The sequence below is a fragment of the Lepisosteus platostomus genome, chromosome 4, assembly GCF_059453375.1.
Source record: "Lepisosteus platostomus isolate fLepPlt1 chromosome 4, fLepPlt1.hap1, whole genome shotgun sequence".
Lineage (NCBI taxonomy): Eukaryota > Metazoa > Chordata > Actinopteri > Semionotiformes > Lepisosteidae > Lepisosteus > Lepisosteus platostomus.
The window spans coordinates 59,507,610-59,528,571 of record NC_142614.1 but is presented as its reverse complement, the minus strand read 5'-3'; the positions used below and the strand labels follow the sequence as shown (position 1 = coordinate 59,528,571).

The 20,962-nt window shown below is 39.1% G+C and overlaps 1 protein-coding gene across 7 annotated transcripts in view; it reads left to right on the top strand.

The window, feature by feature from the left end:
* The window catches only part of apba1a (amyloid beta precursor protein binding family A member 1a), a 99,325-nt gene that overhangs the window by 40,420 nt on the left and 37,943 nt on the right, over positions 1-20,962 (top strand). For 6 of the 7 annotated variants that reach the window (XM_088630080.1, XM_088630073.1, XM_088630076.1 and 3 more), the window contains 2 exons: positions 3,170-3,278; positions 18,851-20,545. In XM_088630080.1, coding sequence (XP_088486206.1) covers positions 18,932-20,545 — 1,614 coding nt within the window. In that variant the 5' untranslated portion in view covers positions 3,170-3,278; positions 18,851-18,931. The remainder of the gene's footprint in view (positions 1-3,169; positions 3,279-18,850; positions 20,546-20,962) is intronic. The other variant, XM_088630079.1, reaches the window with a different exon arrangement.

Below are 20,962 nucleotides of genomic sequence, written 5' to 3'. Positions count from 1 at the left end.
ACTTTTTCCTTGTTTCTGTGTGATCTTCCATAGTTTGTATTTTTGCCACCTGCATGTAACACTCTTAAGCGCTACCTACATTGAAGCTCCTCTGCCAAATGTTAACCCAGTCTTAAATTCCACTTAATTCTTTTTTAATTTGCTTTACAGTTTCTGCAGTGTTTACTTATCCAACGATTTTTGTAGCATCTGTAGTTAGTAATCATTAGATTACTCACTATAATATAAATGAGGAAAGCAGTGAATTTAAAACATACCCTGTACTCCAATATTAAATCACCCCAATGTGAGCATTTACCCTTATCAGCGCTCTCTGTCTGTACATTAATTTTCTATGTTTTTAGCAGTTTTCCATCCAAACACATGCATTATTTCGAATGGCTGTTTTCTTCCAGTTTGAGGGGAACTGTATCAAATGTCTTCTGAAAATCTGAATATACCTTATCGTTTGCTGTGTGTATGTCCATAACGGCTGGTGCATCTTCAAAGAACTCTTAAGTTAACCCATTCGATTTCTTTATAGGTGATCCTATAGTTTTATTATAATTATTTTCATAAGAAGTACTGGAGTAGACCTACTGGTCTATAATTTCTTGGTTCAGTTTCATCACCCTTGTTATGAATGGGCACTGCATTATGTATTACTGTTTGCAATTCTTTTTTACTTTATTAAATTTGTCTGGTTTACGATACAGTATATTGGGCCTGGATTTGTGGAAGGAAACCGCTAAAATAAACACTTTTGCACTGAAGTGCTCGCGTGCGATTGCCTTTGTCAGATTGCCTTTTTTTTCCAGTGCCTTTTGGCCTGTGACACCCTCACTGAAGTAGCCAGTGTGACACCATTTGCAGGTTTATCTCAAACAGATTTATCTCCTATCTTAAAACAGCATTGCAGAGACGGCTTTGCCCATATCATTAACTGCATCTCAGTTTCAGTTCATTGAAAGCGCTGAAAAAAATTTCTACTGGGAAATAAAAAGATTGGCACAGCCTTGGAATCCAGTGACATTACTGTTTTGCACTTCCTCAGACTTCAACAAGACTACATACTAACCAAAGGGCAACAGGTTACAATGGTCCTGCTACAAACTCTTGTTATTTTAGAGTAGGTGGCTGGCTGACAGATCTCCTAATTGTGAGACAGGTGGATGCAACAAAACTCAGGGCACCAAGTTCTTACAGACGTTAGAACTGCTTTATTGATTGTCTGAAGTAAGGATTTTAATTTAAGAAGAGAGGTCCCTGGAGATTACAGACTTCAGTTTGCTCACCTCACATCTACTATAACTGGATTACATTTTTAACAACAATTTTGTTATTATTATCTGACAGATAGTAGCTACAGCACTTGCTTCACTGTCATTAGAAAGGCAGCTTCTGTTTTCCTTTCCAAATTAAATGGCACAGTGTCTTAAGATGCTTGCTGGTCTAGGCTGCGGTGCACCTGTGACCTGGATTGGATGCAGCGTTTAGAAAATGGATGGTTGGATGACTCCAGGCTGATATCGGATATTGCGATGCAGTTGATTTATGCGCAGCGTTTTCAAAATGTGAGATCTCATATAATGGGGCCTTTATAATGTGTGATTCTTCATTGATTCCTTGTTTTGTGATATTAAAGGAAACCTTGCAATCTTTAAAGGTCTTCAAACCTTTTCCAAAGTAACACATTTTGTGGCCTTAACAGCCTAATATCAAGACGCAAGTATTTAGGGGTTTGTACACATATGCAATCCATTTGTCTAGGTTTTCATTTATAATTCATTTCCAGAATGATTAAGCATATTTTATTTATTTTATTTTTATTTTTGTATTTTAATTGGAAGATGTGTTAAAATGTGAAAATAAAGGTAAAATAAATTCTAATTTGATGTGTCTTAATCAGGCACTGCACTGTAAATCTTAAAATCATTGCATATTTAAAATCGTTATTTTCTGGGCTTCTGACTATAATATTAGTTTGCAGAAATTAATTCTCAATTTAAGGTTATGGAGATGTGTTACCTAGACAGAATATTGCCAAATAGCAGGATTGCTCACAACATTTCTGTTTTTGATATATTGTATATTTTGATTACTACCGAGTACTTAATTGAAAACATATCCCACTGGCAGGAAATGTGCAGAAGCCATCTGATCTCCTTGAATGTAATCTCTCATGTTTCTGTAGATCTAGGTTAGACTCTGAGCACCAGATATTTCCAGATGTATGCTGTAAACTATCAATCATTGCATCAAAACAGAACCAAAACAAGGCATGTTGAGTGTGAGGTGGGACACTGGAGCATCTGTTACATGAAAATGAATGTCGCATCATATCAGCTTGGTTTAAAACATTTTGCTGGGAAAAGTTGAAGCTTTTCAAGGTATAAATAGAATCTCCATGATCTGATCTCCACTGAATATACATACATGTAGGTTTAACAGCATGTGTATATGTGTATATACTTTGTGGAGCTACAGTAAGTCTGTAGAGTGCATGGGTCGCAGGTACAAGCAAAACTTAGAAATGGCATACAGAACTGTCATAGAGACCATATTTAACCCAGTTCTTCGTCATATGAATCTGCATTACTGTACTCTTTATCATTCTTTAACAAAGCATTTGTTACACTGTCCTCTCTCTTAGCTGGGCAAAAATATTCAGTAAAGTAGACCTTGAAATAGACTGAGAAATACAGGTGCTAGATTGCTAGACTTGAAAAGGATTTTGGAAGGTTTCGAATATTACATATTTGCAATCATTATCACTTAGTGTGAGGATATAATATGTAAACAGTGCTTAATTGAGGTGATTTTATACTGATATCAGCCTGATTTCTCCAACCCTTATATTGTTTTTTTGAATAAGCTATTACTGGGTGATGTCTAGAACCCCAATATAAAATATATTGGACACATATTTCCAATCAGCATTGCAAGAGAACTACTGCAGTCATTCATTCATCAACAATACCATCTGTCCCTTTCACCTCCAAGGGGAATTAAGCTAAGACTAAAAGATTAAAATAACCTTTACATTCAGATTATTTCCACACATCACGTGCAATGAAGAATTTATTTTCCCCTCCATCTAGATTGTAAAAAAAAGAGGTGTTCTCTGACAGTTTTGCTTGCTGTCGGCGTGGTCTATAACAGCTACTTTCTCTCCTGTGTCTTCCTGCAGTGGGGCCGCCTCCTGATCTAGCCACCACTACTGAGCAGCTCCAGACGCTGTACTGCTGCTGGAGCAGGGGCTTCCGAACATTTAGCAGAGTAATAAATGACCTTGAAAGGTGAGTGAGACAGAGAGAGGGAGGAGGAAAATCATGTCACAGCAGCAGCAAGGACTTTCACACTGCGTTTCAGAGCACTATGTGATAAGGCGCCAAAGAGAGTGAATTACACTGAGAAAATCACAGGTTTTCCTGAAATAACTCCACTGAGTTCACTTTCTCTTTGTTTGAGCATTTATTCTATAAAGAAAAAAGAACAGGCTAATCCTGATTTTTGGTACGTCAGAGAAGTGCAGAGATGTTTCTCCAGAGACAAGGTGTGTGGTCTATACTCATGCATGGAAGCACCTGTGAATCCTGGAGATCAGGGAAAGAGGAGAAAACTCCAAGATTATTTTGGCATGGCATTGTTGGTCTTCCAAACCAGCTCCGCCTACAAGTAAGTTTAAAAATCCAGAGAATACCTACAGTTGTCTTAAAGGAAAGCAGTTCAAATGGGTCTTAACTTCTAAGCCTTTTGGTACACTTGCTCACACTACCAAAATGTCTGGCACTGTCAGTCTCAGCCAGCTCATTTAGACATAGAAACTGTAGTCAGCCTTTTTTTCCTCATCTGCTGACTATTTCTTAACATTCTAATTGCTTCTCTGATCAAAACAGCATTTTAATCTCCTTACAGCTCACCTCAGACAACCGCTGTTTATTTCTTACTTTCATCTTTAAATCCATTTGTACTCCTAGATTTTCGAACTTTCATGTGTTTCTTGCAGTTCACAAGAGAGCTTTTAAGTTTCACGTTTTCTGCAGGAAGCTCTGAATAGTAATTTGAAATATTTCCTACATGACACACCTGAAGAAGGCTCCACTGCCGAAACGTTGTGTTTTCTTTCTTCTTTCTTCTGCATGGAATAAACCTATTACTTGTTCCTTTACTTCCTACTGTACATAGGTCATTACCTGAACACTTTACTTGTTAGAGACTTCTTTAAATATTTTTAAGGTAATCTGGACTTTGCATCTTTGGACACCTAGTCTCATTTGCAGTTGTCTGCTAGGTGCCCTCCAGAGAGGAGAGAAACTGTACAGTATTTTAATTTTTTTCACCCTCATAGTTTGTGGGTGTTTAGTGATAACTAACAGACCCAGTACTACGGAGAGAAAAGGGATATACTGGTCACATGTCATTTGCTTATATTTTTAATTGCTTGTGCTGTCTCACATGAAGCTTTTATTCCCCCTGAAAAAGACTCAGTTTTGAAAATAATGTGGTAAAGACTATAAATATGTTATCATTTTAATTTAAGATGAGTGTGATAAGGAAAATGTTTCTGTTTGCTGTGAAGTAATCATGAACTACAGTTCATGCCACTGCAGTTTCAGTTCAGTGTATTGAATTTTTATGAAAACAAGAAGTCTCTTTTTAATAATGTTTCCATTCAAATAGTTAAAAAATTGTCAGGTTAATTTGTTTATACTTTCCAATTTTGAATTGTGTTGTTATTACCTGATTTTAATAACTCTGAACAACCATTTACTAATAGTTGATGAATAAATAATATTTATTTAAAATCATAATATTTCTTGGTTTGGCTCAGTTTTTTATTGTAACTGATTGGTTTGCGATCTTTAAAATTTATATTTAAGACGTTGGACTGATAGAATGTTAACGTAGGTATACAAGCTTTGTAAATTGAGAGTAGACATGCAGTGCCCACTTTGCTCTGTCAGGTAACTTAATGTTATATAATGTGCAGTAGCTCCCAGGCGCAAAGCACTCAATACTGTCTGCTTTCCCTGCAGGTACCATACAGTATGTATGCTCCTGTGCTGGCAAGCACATTTGCTGATACATTTCTAGGGGATTCAGTAGAAAGGCCTTAGCCAATAAATTAATGGCCAGATAAATTATTGGCCTTAGGAGCTATCATCTCATTGCACTGCCAGATATGAGGTTATCTGCCCAAGTTTAATTCAGGGAGTGCGCAGATGGCTGTATCCATCAGCTTGTGTGTACTGCAGACAATTTGCAACCCACTGTCAGGACCATCTGCTTCTGAGTTTCACTTGGGCTATTCCAGACTTTCATTCCACTTGGGTATGTTGGAATGTGTTAATATCGCAGCAAGAGATGCTGATTTGTATGATATATGTATGTGTAAATATGTTTGTAGGTGGCGTTCAAACTGGGGACACGTGGAAATGAATGAAAGATATAAACTAAAGATTACAGTCATAAATCCACATAAATGTCTTTTTGTTTCTCCTTCCCTTTCTGTCAATTTCAGTGGCACGTGCTCTAGGTATTCTTTCACCTATTGACTGTCATCTAACTCACAGGTTCAGGGCTGATTGTCTTCTAAGATATAATTAAGCAGAAATTAACTCTCTGACCCTACAAGTAGTGCAAACAAAATGTTGTGAGAGCTGCCAGTTACATACTATAAAACAGTATTTCTGCCAGCAAGGAGTGTAAGTGTAGGGATACGATTTATATTTTATTGGTTTTTCATCTCTAGCCTTATGATGTAATCATTTCTGTTGGATTCTGTTAATTTATATGATTCTAAAGATTATATGAACATTTAAAATACATTTTAAAGAGATTACTGTGGTAAAATACCCCCTTTTATATATTAGCAATTAATTTTCATATAAAAAATAAGACTTCACACATTTTGCTGGGAGTTGCCTAAAGTTTATCAATCGGAGCCTTAGACATATAAAATGTTAGCATTACTCAAACTATTTTTGTAATCCCCAAATTATAAATTATAATTATAAATCTTTCTCATTATTTTGATTAAATTGTATGGATTATATACTTAAAATGTATTTAGTTACAGTATTGTGATTTTATATAGCAACATACAGTACACAGCTGATATGGCAATTGAGCTTTCCAATACTGTCTGACTGTACTTTTGCTGAAGGAGTTAAAAGGCTTTTTAAATTATCAGAATTTTTCCTGTTATGGCAACCACTAACCTACTACTGTCTTAACTTAATCTGTCAAATAAGGAGCAAAGACTGTTTTCACATACATCGCCACATGGAAAAATATTTTTGTAAGGATTCTTTTTGACAAGTACTTCCACTGAGGATATGATTGCTTGGTTTTTAAAAAATATATTGTTTGTCTGAGCAGCCCAGTGGTGTGGGAGAAACTTGGCATTTAAACTCCCACCAGCTATGCACCCAGCATATCCAATTCATGGATAAACATTACAGGAAAAATAATAAATCTTGTATTTTCCTTCTAGATGTATTCACTATGGTATTACTGTAGGTAAGAAACACAAACAGATTTAATCCAGTACTGTGTGTTGAACCTGTGAACAATGGGTACCACAATTATACTGTATGTTCTAAACAGGCTCAGAGCAATGTAAAGTATTACAGTATCTTAAAATCAGAATGTCCTGTTTCTGTAATTACTAAAACGGCACTGTGTAGGAGTTTCTGCTTGCAGAACTTTAGATAATCAAGCTTGCAATTGCAGACCTGTCTCTCAGTTTTGTACTTCTCAACACCTGACTCCCTGATATACAGTATACTTCCAAATTCGCAGTGCAGAGTGGCTGTATCTATTTGTTCCTATTACATTAGTTTACACTTCATTGGCTTTGAGAGATTAATCTGCTTGTGCCAATTCCCCGGCAATTGTTTTATCTCAACGCTGACAATTAATTTGCTAGATCAGAGAGAATGTCCAAAGCTTAGCCTACAGTATTTATCTGGACTTAGTATCTTGTGAATAATTCACATAATGAATCACTGTACTGAATACTGTTTTTTTGCCTGCAAACCACTCACAATTCTGTGGGGATTAAATGGTCTGATTTAAGTTCTACATTGAATGTGATTAGTGATGTCAGGTTATGAAAAGGATCCTGTTGTAGGTATTTTTTCTGAAGTAAGTTTTATTTTGAACATTTTTAAAGTACAATATTCTAAAAAAATAAGCATGGTGCATCTGCAGGAATCCAATTGTGATATATCTCACAGCGACAGCAATTGATAGAAATTATGCTGTCGCCTGTTGTTATAAAATAGGAGGTGTTTTTCAAATTTAAAAATGTTAAGATATTGACACCAAAATACCAGCTAAAACACCACTAATAGTCAGGAATAAAACCTGCTGTGCCTATTCAGGGTTTTTGTTTTCCTGGCACGGTTTGATGGTGCAGTGAGGAAGCACAAACCTACTGTATAAGCCCAACCAATACAAACTAACTCGAAACACTCAACATCTACACAGACTACAAGACTCTGACTCCAGGCCTGCTACAGTCCAAACTGCCTTCAATCATAAATGACACACACTGCAAAAGACCCTCCACAGGTCTTTAAAACTGGTTTTAAATTGTGTTTCTCGAGCCAGGTCATGCATCCCAGAGACTGAAGTGCTGATTGTCTGGCAATAAAAGGAGATCTTCTCTCAAATGTAAAAAAAACAAATAACTCTCTGTCCCTGAATTTCACTTCCTTTCTTACAATGCTCAAAAATGTCTGTTAGGTTTGAATCCTGAAAGAGAAGGCCAGATTGCTGGAGCTTTTGTCAGTAGCAAGGTGAAACTTACTGGCATTGTCTTGCTTCTTCCTCTCTGGAGGATGAGAGAGAAGGAGCTGGATCTCTGGTCCAATAAAAATTGACCTCCTAGGCTGTCCCATGTTCCAGTTTCACCTTAGTGATAAACTTCCAGTTGGTTGGTAGTTTCATAGGACTCTTAACAAACCTCAAATAAAACTTCAAAACCTCAGTCAATAATAAAATGATTATTATGAGACTATAAAACAATTATTTATACAAGGAAAACAAATCTATTGGGTGCCAGCCAAGAGAACAAAAAGTTCCGAAGATCAGATGCTTTAAGTATTTATTGATCAGAAACATAATAAAATTTACAAATGACAAGAGGCTATTCAGCTTGTTTAGACCAATTGGTAGTTAGTAACTAATTGATCCAAGAATCTGATCGAGCCATTTCCTGAAAAAAAAACAGGGTATTGGCTTCAACTTGGTTGGGTAGCTCATTCCATTTTCCCCAAACCCTTCTGTAAAGAGGTACTCCCTGCTCTCAGTTGTAAATGGACTTCCACACGCTGTCGTCCAGTTCATATTTCACTGTTGAGTCCATTGGGTTGACTTTGTTGTTGCCTTTCATTATTTTGGATTCTTTGATTCCTTGTAGTCTTCTCTGTTCCACACTAAAACATAAAAACATTTAGCCTATCAGTGTAGGACATGCTGTTCAGCCTGGGAATGTATCTGGGTGCTCCTCTCTGGACTGACTCCAGGGAAGCAATATATTTTTTCTAACATAATGACCAAAACTATACATCACATTCATGATGGTGTCTGTAGTGTACTGAACAATTGTTATATCCATCCATTTTCTAACCCCTTCTAATCCAGTTCGGAGTTGTGGGGGAGCTAGAGCCTATCCCGGGAAGCAAGGGCATAAAGTGGGATGTACCCTGGGCGTCACAGGGCAGACGCACGGAAACACACATGCACACGCCCACCCCAGGGCCAGTTGTCCAAGAAACCAATTAACTGACCAGTGCAGTATGTCGTTTGTGCTGTGGGAGGACACCAGAGCACCCGGAGGAAACCCACATGAATACAGAGAGAGCTCAGTGCTTCATCACTGCGAGGCAGCAATCCTAACAACTACACTGCTATGCCCCCCAAAGGATGTGCACTTACTTTAAAAATGAAATTTTCATGCAAATGTTTTTCATTTTGCAATTATAAGTGAAAAATATGTATATGTGTACATAAAGCAAAAGAATGGCATGGTACAATGGTGCAATATAAGTGTCTGAAAAATAAAATTGCAGACAGTAGGAAATTGTCACTTGTCTTGATGCCAAAATCCAGCACTGAGCATAAAAACTGTATATGTTTTACGGCAATGCTAACCCTTACCCTAGCTGGGGTTTCAACTGAGCATTTCTACAATCTGCCTCTGAAGACTTCCAGTCATCAGATTTGAAATGTTCCTGAAACCAAATAATTTGTGTCAAAAAGCAATCAAAATCATTGATAACATCTCATGGAAATTGATCTTCATCAATCATCTGTCTCCTTTAAACAAACATTCATTCAGGTTGAAAACTGCTGAACAGGTGGTATATAAATCAGCATGCATTTTAGGCCAGTGTAGGGTTAGGGTTACAAGAACCCTTCAGTGTTGACTGCAGTTTTACTTCTAGTTACACTTTTAGTGACAAAACTAAGAGGATTTACCCATTAGATTGGGTTTTCCTTAAACTTTTGATCTGACTCATTTTTGGAATACAGTTATGAAATGATGCGTAACTGTAGCCCAGTGTCTCAGAAACCTAAATTGCAGATCGCAGCAGATTCTCACTTGTTGTTATACTTGTCTATGCTTTAAATCTTTTTGATCTGATTCACTTTTGGAATATAGTTAGTGAACAGTACAATGTACTGTAGTACCTGTAGAAATACAGCACAAGTATCCTAATTCAGTTCAAATAAAAAAGGTCCATTGTGTTCGTTTATACATCCACCGTCATGCAACGGCATGCTTCTCTTCCTTCATGCTCTCCTGTGCGCCTCTCTCTGCCTTGCTTGCTCTCTGTTTTGCTTCCTGCCCTGGTTGCTCCCCTCTGGGGAAGTATCGTAAGGAGTGGAGTGTGATGGCACCCCAGTCGCCAGCTGTCTGCTCCTCTCAGCTTATCCACCTGAACCTGTCTTTTTCTTACAGGTCCCTCCCATAAACAAGGTTCCTCAGATGAATCCTAAAATGAGCTTTGTGAGTGTCATTTTAAAGTTCCAGTCTTAGCTGTGGAGCACCTATAGTGTGCATCATGTTTTTGATTTTAATTGTTTTTGTTGTTGGCTGAAGGAACAGAGCAGAATAAACACACTATAGTTACATGTGTTTTTTTCCTTGGAGATAAGATGACCTTCCAATATTTCTTTGTTGGTTCATGTTTTCATACTATCTGTGTTGTTCACACTTCAAACACTGACAGTCCTTCATTCCCCAGGTGGGTTTTTGTCTGGAATTTTTCAAAATTCAGCTTTATATTCATACAAAAATAGCTTGGTTTGCCCGCCCTTCTGCTTATATGCTAAGAATTGTTCCTTTTTCCTCTGTGAAAGAAATGAAACCCAATTTTTTAATTTTTATTTTTGAGCGATGCTGAGTTAAAGCCATTGGTGGTGTTGTTTTTTGAGGGGAAATTGAGTTCTGAAAAATTGATTTTGGCTTACAAAAAGTAAGCCAAGTCAGTGATGTGGGAACATAGGCAGTAGAACTGGGGCAACTGTGAAAAATGCCTGTAGGCCTTGAAACATTTGATCTGTGTTGTACAGCAAAAGGACAACTGGATCCAGACTATAGTACTTCTGTCTAAGTACTGTATGTACTGTATAGTATATTGTGTGTCCTTCAAAAGCACTGAGACAGTGAAGTCCAGTCTATGATTTTCACCATGAACTCTAAGAATCATTTCTCATGAATAAAGTACAACCTCTGTGTATTTAATACAGTCCGTTGCTATTCTACCCTTTTGGGACTCTTAAACACATTTATAGGGTTAAGCCTCTTGAAGGCGCAAAAGCTTTGGAACAGTTGGCTGGTACTTGTCTCTTTTTGTTGGGTAATTAGACACTCATAGAGTTGTGAACATCTTCACTTTAACTTCATTGTTAGGAGTCCATTGTCGAAAGTTGAAACCCAAAGAACCTTCTGTTGAAGAGAAGAAGGCAATGTTGAAGATTGAAAAAAATGAAAAATAGCACAAACGTGGAATAATTACTGATCAACCAGTACAGGGTCAGTCAAGAAAATGCAGTCTTGAACAGAAAAATCGTCTAGAAGACTGTAAAGCAACTGTCTGTAAAATCACCATCAACTTGTAGAGAGCAGAGTTGAAGGTATCAAAATAGTTTTCACTGTTTTCTGAAGACTGAGAATGTAGAATTATATGTAGAAGGCTTCACCAAAGGATTTTAGGCTGTCATCAGTTGCAAGAACAGAATAACCGGACTGAAGCACCAGTTTTTTCTGAATCTGGTCACAAGTCTTAATTGATGATGTAACAAGTGATGGCAGAATGCATCCTGAAGTCTACAGAAGTGTTTTAGCTGCCTTTGTAGTGGACAGTTTTTCCATATTTATTGGATGGCATTTCACCATTTAGTGTGACGATGATCCAATACAATCAGCCAGTACAAAGAGTTAATCAGGAGAGAACTGGAGGAAACTTTAGTCTTGATTGAATATTTCTAGATTTAAAGGGCAACTGCAGGCCCAATTTCTCAGACCAGTTATTAGATCTTGGTAACAAAATTAATTCACTGATGGTATAGATGATTTACAAATTTTCAATTAAGCATACAGTTGTCAACTTTGTGAAAGTATTGTAGGTTGCCATGTTGTTGCAATCCCCTAATCTCAAAAAGGGCGAGAGTGAGAGTTTGTGATAATTGTCAAGTGAAACAGCCCTTCCTGCTCACTAGTCACTGTAGTGACTACTGTGATGCGTTATACAAGTGAATAAGTACAAGTTCTGTGGCACAAATGTTCCAACGTGATCTATGTTCAGAGTCATCAGGAAAATTGTGTTTGTAGGCAAAACCGTCTGGAAGTCAAGAACAATACTTCTGTTGGATTAAAAGATATGTACTCACAAGTGTGCTTGTTTACAATGTAATAGGGCTGCTTCACCTCACTGGGGGCTTTGTTGTCTCGTTGTGAATTGCAGAATATGGAACTGGGCATACCTGCCCATTTAATCTATTTCATGATGCAAATTGGAGGTTTTTAGAAGTTACTTTGTACATTTTACTTTTACTGTGGTTTGAAATGCACTCATCCATGCTGATTCTTTCCAACTATTGAGCATGTCTTTTATAAGCTAAAGAAAAAGTGAAGTCAGATAAGCAAGAATAGGCAAATCTCATGGTGGCTGCGGCACATATTTGACAAAATAGCTCAAATGATTACACAAAGAGCTTGGTGAGCTCAAAGCTTGGTGACTTCATGCAATCAATTATTGACATTTACACTGTAATTTGCTTGAAGTGAATGAGTTCCAGTACTTGAATGTACTCCAGTACTTGAATGTGAATGGTCACTGAGTTATTATCCCAATACTGAGGGTACTGTACAGTATATACAAATGCATAATGTATGTACTCAAATACAACTCTGACTCCAGTGTAGTCAGCAGTCTTTGAGAATCTAATAAGAAGATTAAAAAATCCTTTTGCACACATATTTAAAAAATATATGCCTAATTCTACAGCAGTAGCACAAAAATTCCAGCATACTTTGTCATTATTTATGTAGACAAAGGGCCTTCTTCTGTAAGACAGTTCTGTCATTTGAAGGCTTTTGAATTCCAAGCAAGTGTTTTGCTTTCATGGAAAATAACAACAAATTGGATTTTTGTTTCTATGATTCATTCTTCATTTAGAAGTATTTCGTAGAGTAAATGTATATGGCTAATCTAGAGATTTTTGTTGTATTTATCTATAATTAATATACTGTACAATAAAATTATGAAGGTCAGTATGATTTATGTCTTTCTTGAATAATCATTACATTATTTATTGTAATAAGATGTCTTGGAATTTGTAGTAATTCTTGGCCGTTAGAGGATTTTAAAACAGAATTAAGGATTATTGCCATTTTTTATTTTTGTGAGAACCACATGGTTGTTATACAGTAGATCAGTGTCACATTTTAAAGATTTAAAAAATCCCAGAAATAAATATTTTCCATTTACTAAATGAAGTGATGGTGAGAAATCCTGTAACCTGCATGACATCAGTATAAGATAATAAGAATTTCCTTTACACCTATAATTAATTACTTGTAATAGGAAAGGAGTTGTATAATGTATGTGCAGTGCATATACAGTATATACATTTTCTATGATTGTGCATTTTGCTTTTCCACTTAATTTTGGCTTTGAATGCAAAGTAAAAATAACTTAAATGTTTTTTTTTTTGCAGTGCAGACTTTAGCACTGTTAGAAAAATCTTAACAGTTCTTCTTGCTACTGGTTACACAGGTCTCAATGGGATGCTTGGTGCCATGGCAACGTTAAGTCCTTGAAATAAGCTAAAACAAGTAAAGGTTGCAGGAAATCACCAAAACTGAAAAGCCGTCTGAAGTCTAATGGTGTGAGAGACCTTGGACATAGAGGACAGGAAAATTACTATTCAGTATTATATACCATGTACAGTGGGGGAAGTACCGCAGAAAGCTACCTTTTTGTGAATACCTTTTTGACATACTTTTTCTTATGGAATCTCTACTACAATTTGAGTTAATCTAAATGTACTAAATGAAACAGAAAACACGGTCACCCTCAAGATCACTATTATATAAAATGCCCAAGTACCTGTCACGCCCCCTACACCTAAAGGGCGCTGCTTTTCTGTCTTGTTCCTAGTGCCCTGTGATTATTCATGTCTTTCCGGTGTGTCTTGTTGTGTTGCCTATTTACTTCCTGTTTCTCCTCTGCTCCTGGCTCAGCTTGAGGGTACGGACGTCGCGAGACCCGCCTAGTACCAGGTCCCCCCCACATCTGTGGCCTGAGGGCATAGCTTTCTATACCGACATTGTCCGACCCCCTGAGCCTGGGCTAACTTCCGTGTTGCCCCATTGTGCCGCTACGCATAGGGTCTCTACTGCTCTCCTTCTCATTCCACGGCATGCCCCTCCGACATCCGCGACAATACCCACTTCCCAGCATTTGCATCTCAACATGGCCTCGTTTTCATGTTGTAGCTCACGCTCCTGGTTCTGTGTCAGCAGTGTGGGGAGTGACCTTTCCTTACAGTTTCCTTACAGCGGGGTGTGCTGATCACGCAGAGAGAAGAAAGCAGGCTGGACACAGGAAAGATTTGTGTTGTTAATTTTAACTGACTACTATACAGTACATTTGTTAGACTGTTGTTTGTTTTTGTTGATCAGTGTTATTCTAATGAATTTAAAGCCACTGAATTAGTATTTTAATGATCATATAAGGGAGGGTTACTTGTGTCTTTTAAGCACACATACTGTATACTGTAGTAAGTTATGTGACAGTGTAAGGGTGGTCTTTGTTATACGGTATGTGAGTTTGGCTGTTCACTACAGTTCTCTACACCGAACCTTTGTTAATGTCAAGATCCTGCTCTATAGTACTGTTTGTTGAATGTGGATTAGATTGCAAAACAACTTTGGTGAATCCAGGGGAAGCAAGTGACACAAAGCTTAACACCACTAAAAGCTGTTAGGGAACTTCTAATCTTTTAAAAGAGCTATGGAAGTTATCATTGCAGCCACAGTCTGGGGCTTCTTCTGTATGCCTCCCATGTGAAAGTCAGGGTAATAAATCAATTTAAGAAGTATATTTCATTGCCCCTTTATGTGTATTTAATGACCATGAATATGTGTCTTTCTGATCATAGATGGGTATCTGCAAAAGGGGCAAATCGTTTTTTCTTCTAAAATGCTCTTTTTTACATTTTTAAACATACTGTATATGGGAATACAAAATAGGAGCATGTGTAAAATTCTAAGAAAAGAAAACATTTTCTAAGGGAATTAATGGTAATGTTTTTAGACTAACCAAAATGTCAGGGTTTTTATTGTCTTATAAGAAAAGAGCAGATTTTGCATATTACAATGTCCCGCAGTTCCTTCAGATTAATGCCACAGTTTAACCAATTAAAGAAAAGAAAAGTAGTTCTTTATTGCCTCTGTACCTTCATTAAAATTTTAACAAACTTAAATCGTTCATGTGATTATATAAATTGTCATTGAAATTCATTTTTTGTTCCTTCACAGAATCCACTCTGATAGTCAGTATATACATCAGGACTAGGTGAACTATACATATATAATATTCATTGCTTTTTAATTATACTTTAACATTTCAGAGTTATTCCTTACTAAATCCAGCCTTTCTATTTTGAGAGAATGTGCCTTTTTAGCCCATGGTCCACCTCATCCACCATACATGAATCCTCTTCTCTTTTTCCAATTGAAAATCACAAACAGCTGACTGCCCAGGCTGTTTATCTCAGCCCGAGCTCTTTTCAGCCTCCTGAAGGAGAGAGAATAGTCCACACCACTAAAAACCATATTATAAGTCGGACGTGTCATGGAATGTCAAGAAAATTATGTTGGTGTTGCTGTAACAACAAGCTGAATTTAGATCCCACAATGAAGAAAAAATATCATTATGCTCAGAGTGACATTTCCTCTAATGAAATCCAGGTTGCTATTATAAGTAGTGTTGGTGGGTCAGTGGTGACACTTTTCCTGCTGAACCAGAATTTCCCAAACCGATGCCCCAGTTTGGTGACAGGGTACACTCCCCTGTAGGAAGCGCTATGCTTTGGATGAGCCATGAAACCAATTAATTATAAATTGATGACTCCTTCAATTAAAGGATCAATTAAAGATGCTTTGGCATTGTTCATAAGTGTAGGGTTATTGACCATGATGTTCTGGCTAAATTCTACCCTAGGTTTGCGGTATCTGTCATACAGTTCATAAAGATTGCCCCTAATTCAATAGGTTAAGTTTTTTCTAACTTTTCCATTTCATCTGCTGTGCAGTTCTGCTGGTGCCGGATAGCTGCAGTGAGTCACCCTGGTGGGGCTGCACTACAGTGGAGAATGAAGTGTGTCCCTTCCTATTTTTAAAGTCCTTTTGATTCCTTGGGATGAAAAGAGCTATACAAGTGCAAGGAATTCATTAGAAATTAATTGATCTTGAATCTTTCTAAAGCGTCTAACTGCATATATTTGCTAAATGCATTTTACAGTGGATTTCAGATGCATTGACATGCCAGCTTGTAAGCGTCTGTAGCTTAGCTGATGTCAGTAATAATTTAGTATTTTGTTCTGCATGAAAAGTAACAATTGCTTTTTGAGTACAGAGAGGAAATGACAAGAGAAGATCTTAACATTGCTGCGCTGTATTTTAATGTAGCCGTTACACTGAGTTTCTTTGTTCTCTTTTTCACGTGCTGCAGTGTATTTTTCATTAGCATCAGTGACTAAAATTGTATATTATTATGTTGGCCATCATTGACCCCCCGTGAAGAAGGGGGTCATCTGGCACAGAGTGAATTTAATCAAGCTGTTTTTTTTGTTTCGGCACACATCAAGGTTAGAGCTACTGTATCACTGCCAACAGGCTGCTTCCACTCGCCGAGCAGCAGCACAGCTTGGCCTGGTAATTAATTCCAGAGTGATTGTGGCTCCCCACTGCCGATGGCTTTATTTACAGGTCCGTTTGACCTGTCCCTGTTGCTCAATGAGAGGTGTAAATCCATTTAATCCATTGGGATATATTGCTTGTTGCAGTATCTAACCTATCACCAGCCTCCACACAAATCTTGACACAGAGACCGAGATGACTGGTGGTCTCATTCTGCTACAACCTTTGTCCACCAGAACAGTCTTTGAGATATTCCAGCTGGTACACCTTCATAAGCCTGTTCTCCCGTTGAGGACGTGGTTGCCAAATTCCTGATCGCTGAGTGTGGTGGATACAAGAATCCTGTCAGGCCTTTAGGAGAACCCTAGCTGCTCCCGCCCTGAGGAGCTTCTTCTGTTCTTCATGCTGTTCCACATACTTGGCAAGATTGAGTGGAGTTTACAGTGAATGTCTTCGCCATGAAATTGAAGAGGGGCCTGTCTTGTAATTTGGGGCTAATATTTTGGAACAAGGTTTTCTAGAGAAATGTTGTGTTTTGACAAAAAGCGTTGCCATTTTGTCATTATTGGTAGAAACCACTTTTTTTTAAACTCTTTTCCCTGCACGTTTGGCTTTTGAAATTGGCAAAGCTTAGCCATCATTTGGGAGGGTATTAGATCAACCCAGATGGCCTACACTTCTTACAAGAAGGGCCCTTGATTTTTTTTTTAATGCTGCCACTAGCACATAACTTTACAAAGTATACCCAAGCTCGTTGTGAGGTGCTGTGTTTGGTCTTCAACAAGCCCTTCAACGATCATATCCTTCTCTCTCTCTGGTTATTGAATATGAAAAACACAGCGAAGAAATGCATAGCCTGATAATCCTGTTAGAACAGACTGTCTGGAAAAGCTGAAAGGAAATGGCATTTTTCAAGGCTGTGATAGCTGTGGATTCGAGGGTTGTATTAAAATCTGTCAAGAGAGATTCTTCAGGCTTGTTGATGAATGAGTCGCCCGTGACATGGTTGCTACTGATGTAACTGTCAAGGTCGTCCTTAGTCTTTTCCAATGGTGTCCAACAAGTAGTCTGATCCCCTCCATGTCAACTCATTATTTTGTATTTCAGAATTTGTAAAGTAGACATAAAATAAAATTATCATGCAAATCCTTCATCCTTGGTGACCTTTGAGAAAGGACCAGTTTTCTTGTAGTGTTTTGTTGCTGTTAAATTATTTAGTGTTTTCTCTCTAGTAAAAGGACATTCTCTTGTGTATAGTTTTTTTTAAGAGGGCAGAATAGCATTTTCTTTAGAGTAAGAGATTCACCTGTGTACCATTGTTTTTCTCACATGCTTGTGCATATCAAAGTACAAAAGAATTTGCTGTCCGAAATGGAAGAAATATCCATTCTTCTGGAATTGATAAATATACACCACCCACCTTGTTACAAGCATAGCTAGAACATGGGATCTTCGAGTGACCACTTGGTGTCAGTATTGTCCTGGGTTAATTTACTCAACAGGATCAAGAACCAGGCAAATTATATACTGCTCCACCAAGAAGTGTATCAGTAATTGGGTACATTCATATTCAAAATAACATTAATTTGATAACTGAATTGCACTTTTATATTGACTTTTGAAAAAATACATTTCAGATGATACATAGTCTAATAAATGTGACTAGAATCTTTTTTATGTGGTATATTCATCAATTCTTGATTAGTTTAGTGGTTAATTACCTGCAGAGGATCAGAGAGAATGTTTCAGCTCCTCTGCTGGCATATTTTTCAGTGTCTGTAAACTTGTGTATATTAAGACATAAAAGATTTTGGTGTTGCCAGATATTTATAATGCTAAATTAAATTTTAATTTGTGGAATACAATTTTCATTTGACATTTGAGAGACAATCTTTTAATAAAAAAGTGAATCCCATAACTTATGTATTCAGTTTGTTTTCATACACTGTGTCACTCAAAGCCAAATGTTGATGGAGAATAGTTTTAGATGAGATATAAAAATGCTAATATTCCTGTCTGGAAAGGTACATTTTTAGCAGCCTGCAATGACAGTACTGACTGCCAGTCTGGCTCCAAGTGCTCTAAATGTCACTTCCACTCTTGAACCTGGAAATAAAGATTGCAGACCAGAAAACAAGTGACATTTTCAGAGCTGGACTGATGTCTCTTCAAGAGTGATTTCCATATTTCTTTACCATTTAGATTTGTACTCAAAATTGCATAATAAACCATAACGGGCATTTGGGAGATTAAAAAATATATTATTTATGAAAGTATAAATATATTAATAAAATATATTTTAAAATATATTATGAATAATATGTACATTCACGTTTCTGAATAAAGACATTCTAATAGTGGGTGGGGTAGCAGAGCAGAAGTAATAAATCCACCTGTTCCTCTGTTCTTCCTGTCTCTCTGCAGCCCGTGCCTTGTGCTGTGTGTCCCCTGGACGAAGAGAGGTGATGTCTTCGCTATAGAGCAGCCCAACCACTTACGCCAGAAATGAGCCACCTGCAGGAGGCAGAGCTGGGGGAGGAGCCTGGCAGCAGTGGGGCGGGGCTCAACGAGGCAGTTGAGGCTGATCTCGAGTGTCCCGAAATCGAGGAGGAGCAGCATGTCACCACCCTGAACCCCCAGCGCCGCAGGCAGGACAGTTGTGCCACAGGTGACACCGGGAGACCTAGTCGATTACGCCAGCATCCTAGTAGCCACAACAATGAGGATGCCGGGGAACACCACCAACACCCACAGCATCCTGCGGCAGGTCGATACCGCAGGTACGATGCCTCCACAGGTGGAAGCCGAGCTCGAGGACAGCGCAGGCCACAGGACGATGCTGAAATGGAGCAGCAGCACCGAACACAAGTTATGTCCAGACCAGCAGTCGCGCGGTATCGTAGGCAGGCTGACACTGAGGCGCGGGCAAGAGCCCAGCAGCAGAGGCAGAGACGGCAGCAGCAGCAGAGAGAGGCAGAAGAAGCAGAGCTACAACAATCTCTGCAGCCCCCACCTCTACCAGCCCAGGCTGCAGCCCAATATCAGGCCGAGGACGAAGACCCTGAGGAGGATGAAGGAGGATCGGCGCTGGCTCGGTCTGCTAGCACCGAGAGTGGCTTCCACAACCATACGGACCGAGCCGAGGGTGATGCTGTCATGTCCTTAGAGGCTGAGGTGGAGGCCACGTCTGGAGGAGAGGCAGGGGAGGATGAGAATGCTTATGCAGTTCACTACCGGCCAGAGGCAGAGGAGTACACAGAGAGTGCAGAAGCCGAGCAGCATGGGGTGGCCGTCCAGGCTCCACCTCAACCCCCTCCTCTCCCTCGCGACCCGCTGCCACACGTCCGGCAGTTGGACCAAGATGGAGAGGCCATGAACCCAGCTTACTCAGGCTACGTCTATACCCACCGGCTCTTCCACGGCAGTGGCGAGGAGCAGGGCGAGGGAGGGCAGCCAGAAGATGAGCCTTATGCTGAGCCGTATGCCGATTACGGGCTGCAGGAACACGTTTACGAGGAAATCGGGGACACCCCACCCGCTGAAGGGGAGCAGCCCCAGAATCGCAGGGCAGGCTTCCGTCTCTTTGACCATGATGACTACCGGCAGGAGGCCCTAGGCGCCCGGCTCCACCACTACGACGAGCGGTCCGACGGGGAATCGGACAGCCCCGAGAAAGAGGCCGAATTCGCCCCTTACCCGCGCATGGACAGCTACGACCAGGAGGAGGACATCGACCAGATTGTGGCCGAGGTCAAGCAGAGCATGAGCTCCCAGAGCTTGGACCGTGCTGCTGCAGAGGACCGGCCTGAGTCTGACCAGAGCTCGCAGGAGCAGGGAGACCACGGGGAAGGGAGGCCTCCTGGAGAGGAAGGAGGCAGCCCCCCAAGACCTTCAGCCCACAGTCCTACTGGGGAGCAACCAATACAGAGGCACAGCAAGGAAAAACGAGATGCCATCTCACTGGCTATCAAAGACATTAAGGAGGCCATTGAAGAAGTGAAGACAAGGACCGTTCGGTCCCCTTATACTCCTGATGAGCCCAAAGAACCCATCTGGGTGATGAGGCAAGACATTAGCCCGACCAGAGATTGTGACCTCCAGAGGCCTCTAGGTTTAGATGTAAGTATGAAAGGCGTTTCCCTTTTCATTTTTTTCCTTTGTGATTTGGCTTATTTTAAACCATATTGACAGGTGCAACAGTTTGCTATTTACATGTACAGCATCCACACACTTTGGCTTTTTTACATAGGTGCATGCTGTCGGAGAGTAATTTGAGATTAATTTAAGTAAATTGAGAAAATGGAAAACACACTACAGGATACAGTACTACACTACTCACCTTTTAGCTGAACAAAGTAGGATCCCAAAAGAAGCCAACTTGTTGGTCATAAAACCTTCATCAGAGAATCAAGGTCACAAAACAATGTTTTTCGCTATTTCAGTGGCTTTATTCCAAAACAGAAATTTTTAGTGCCCGAGAGGAGCGTAAAGTATTGTCAGTTCTTTATTAAAATTGACTTTTGCTTACTTAGAAAA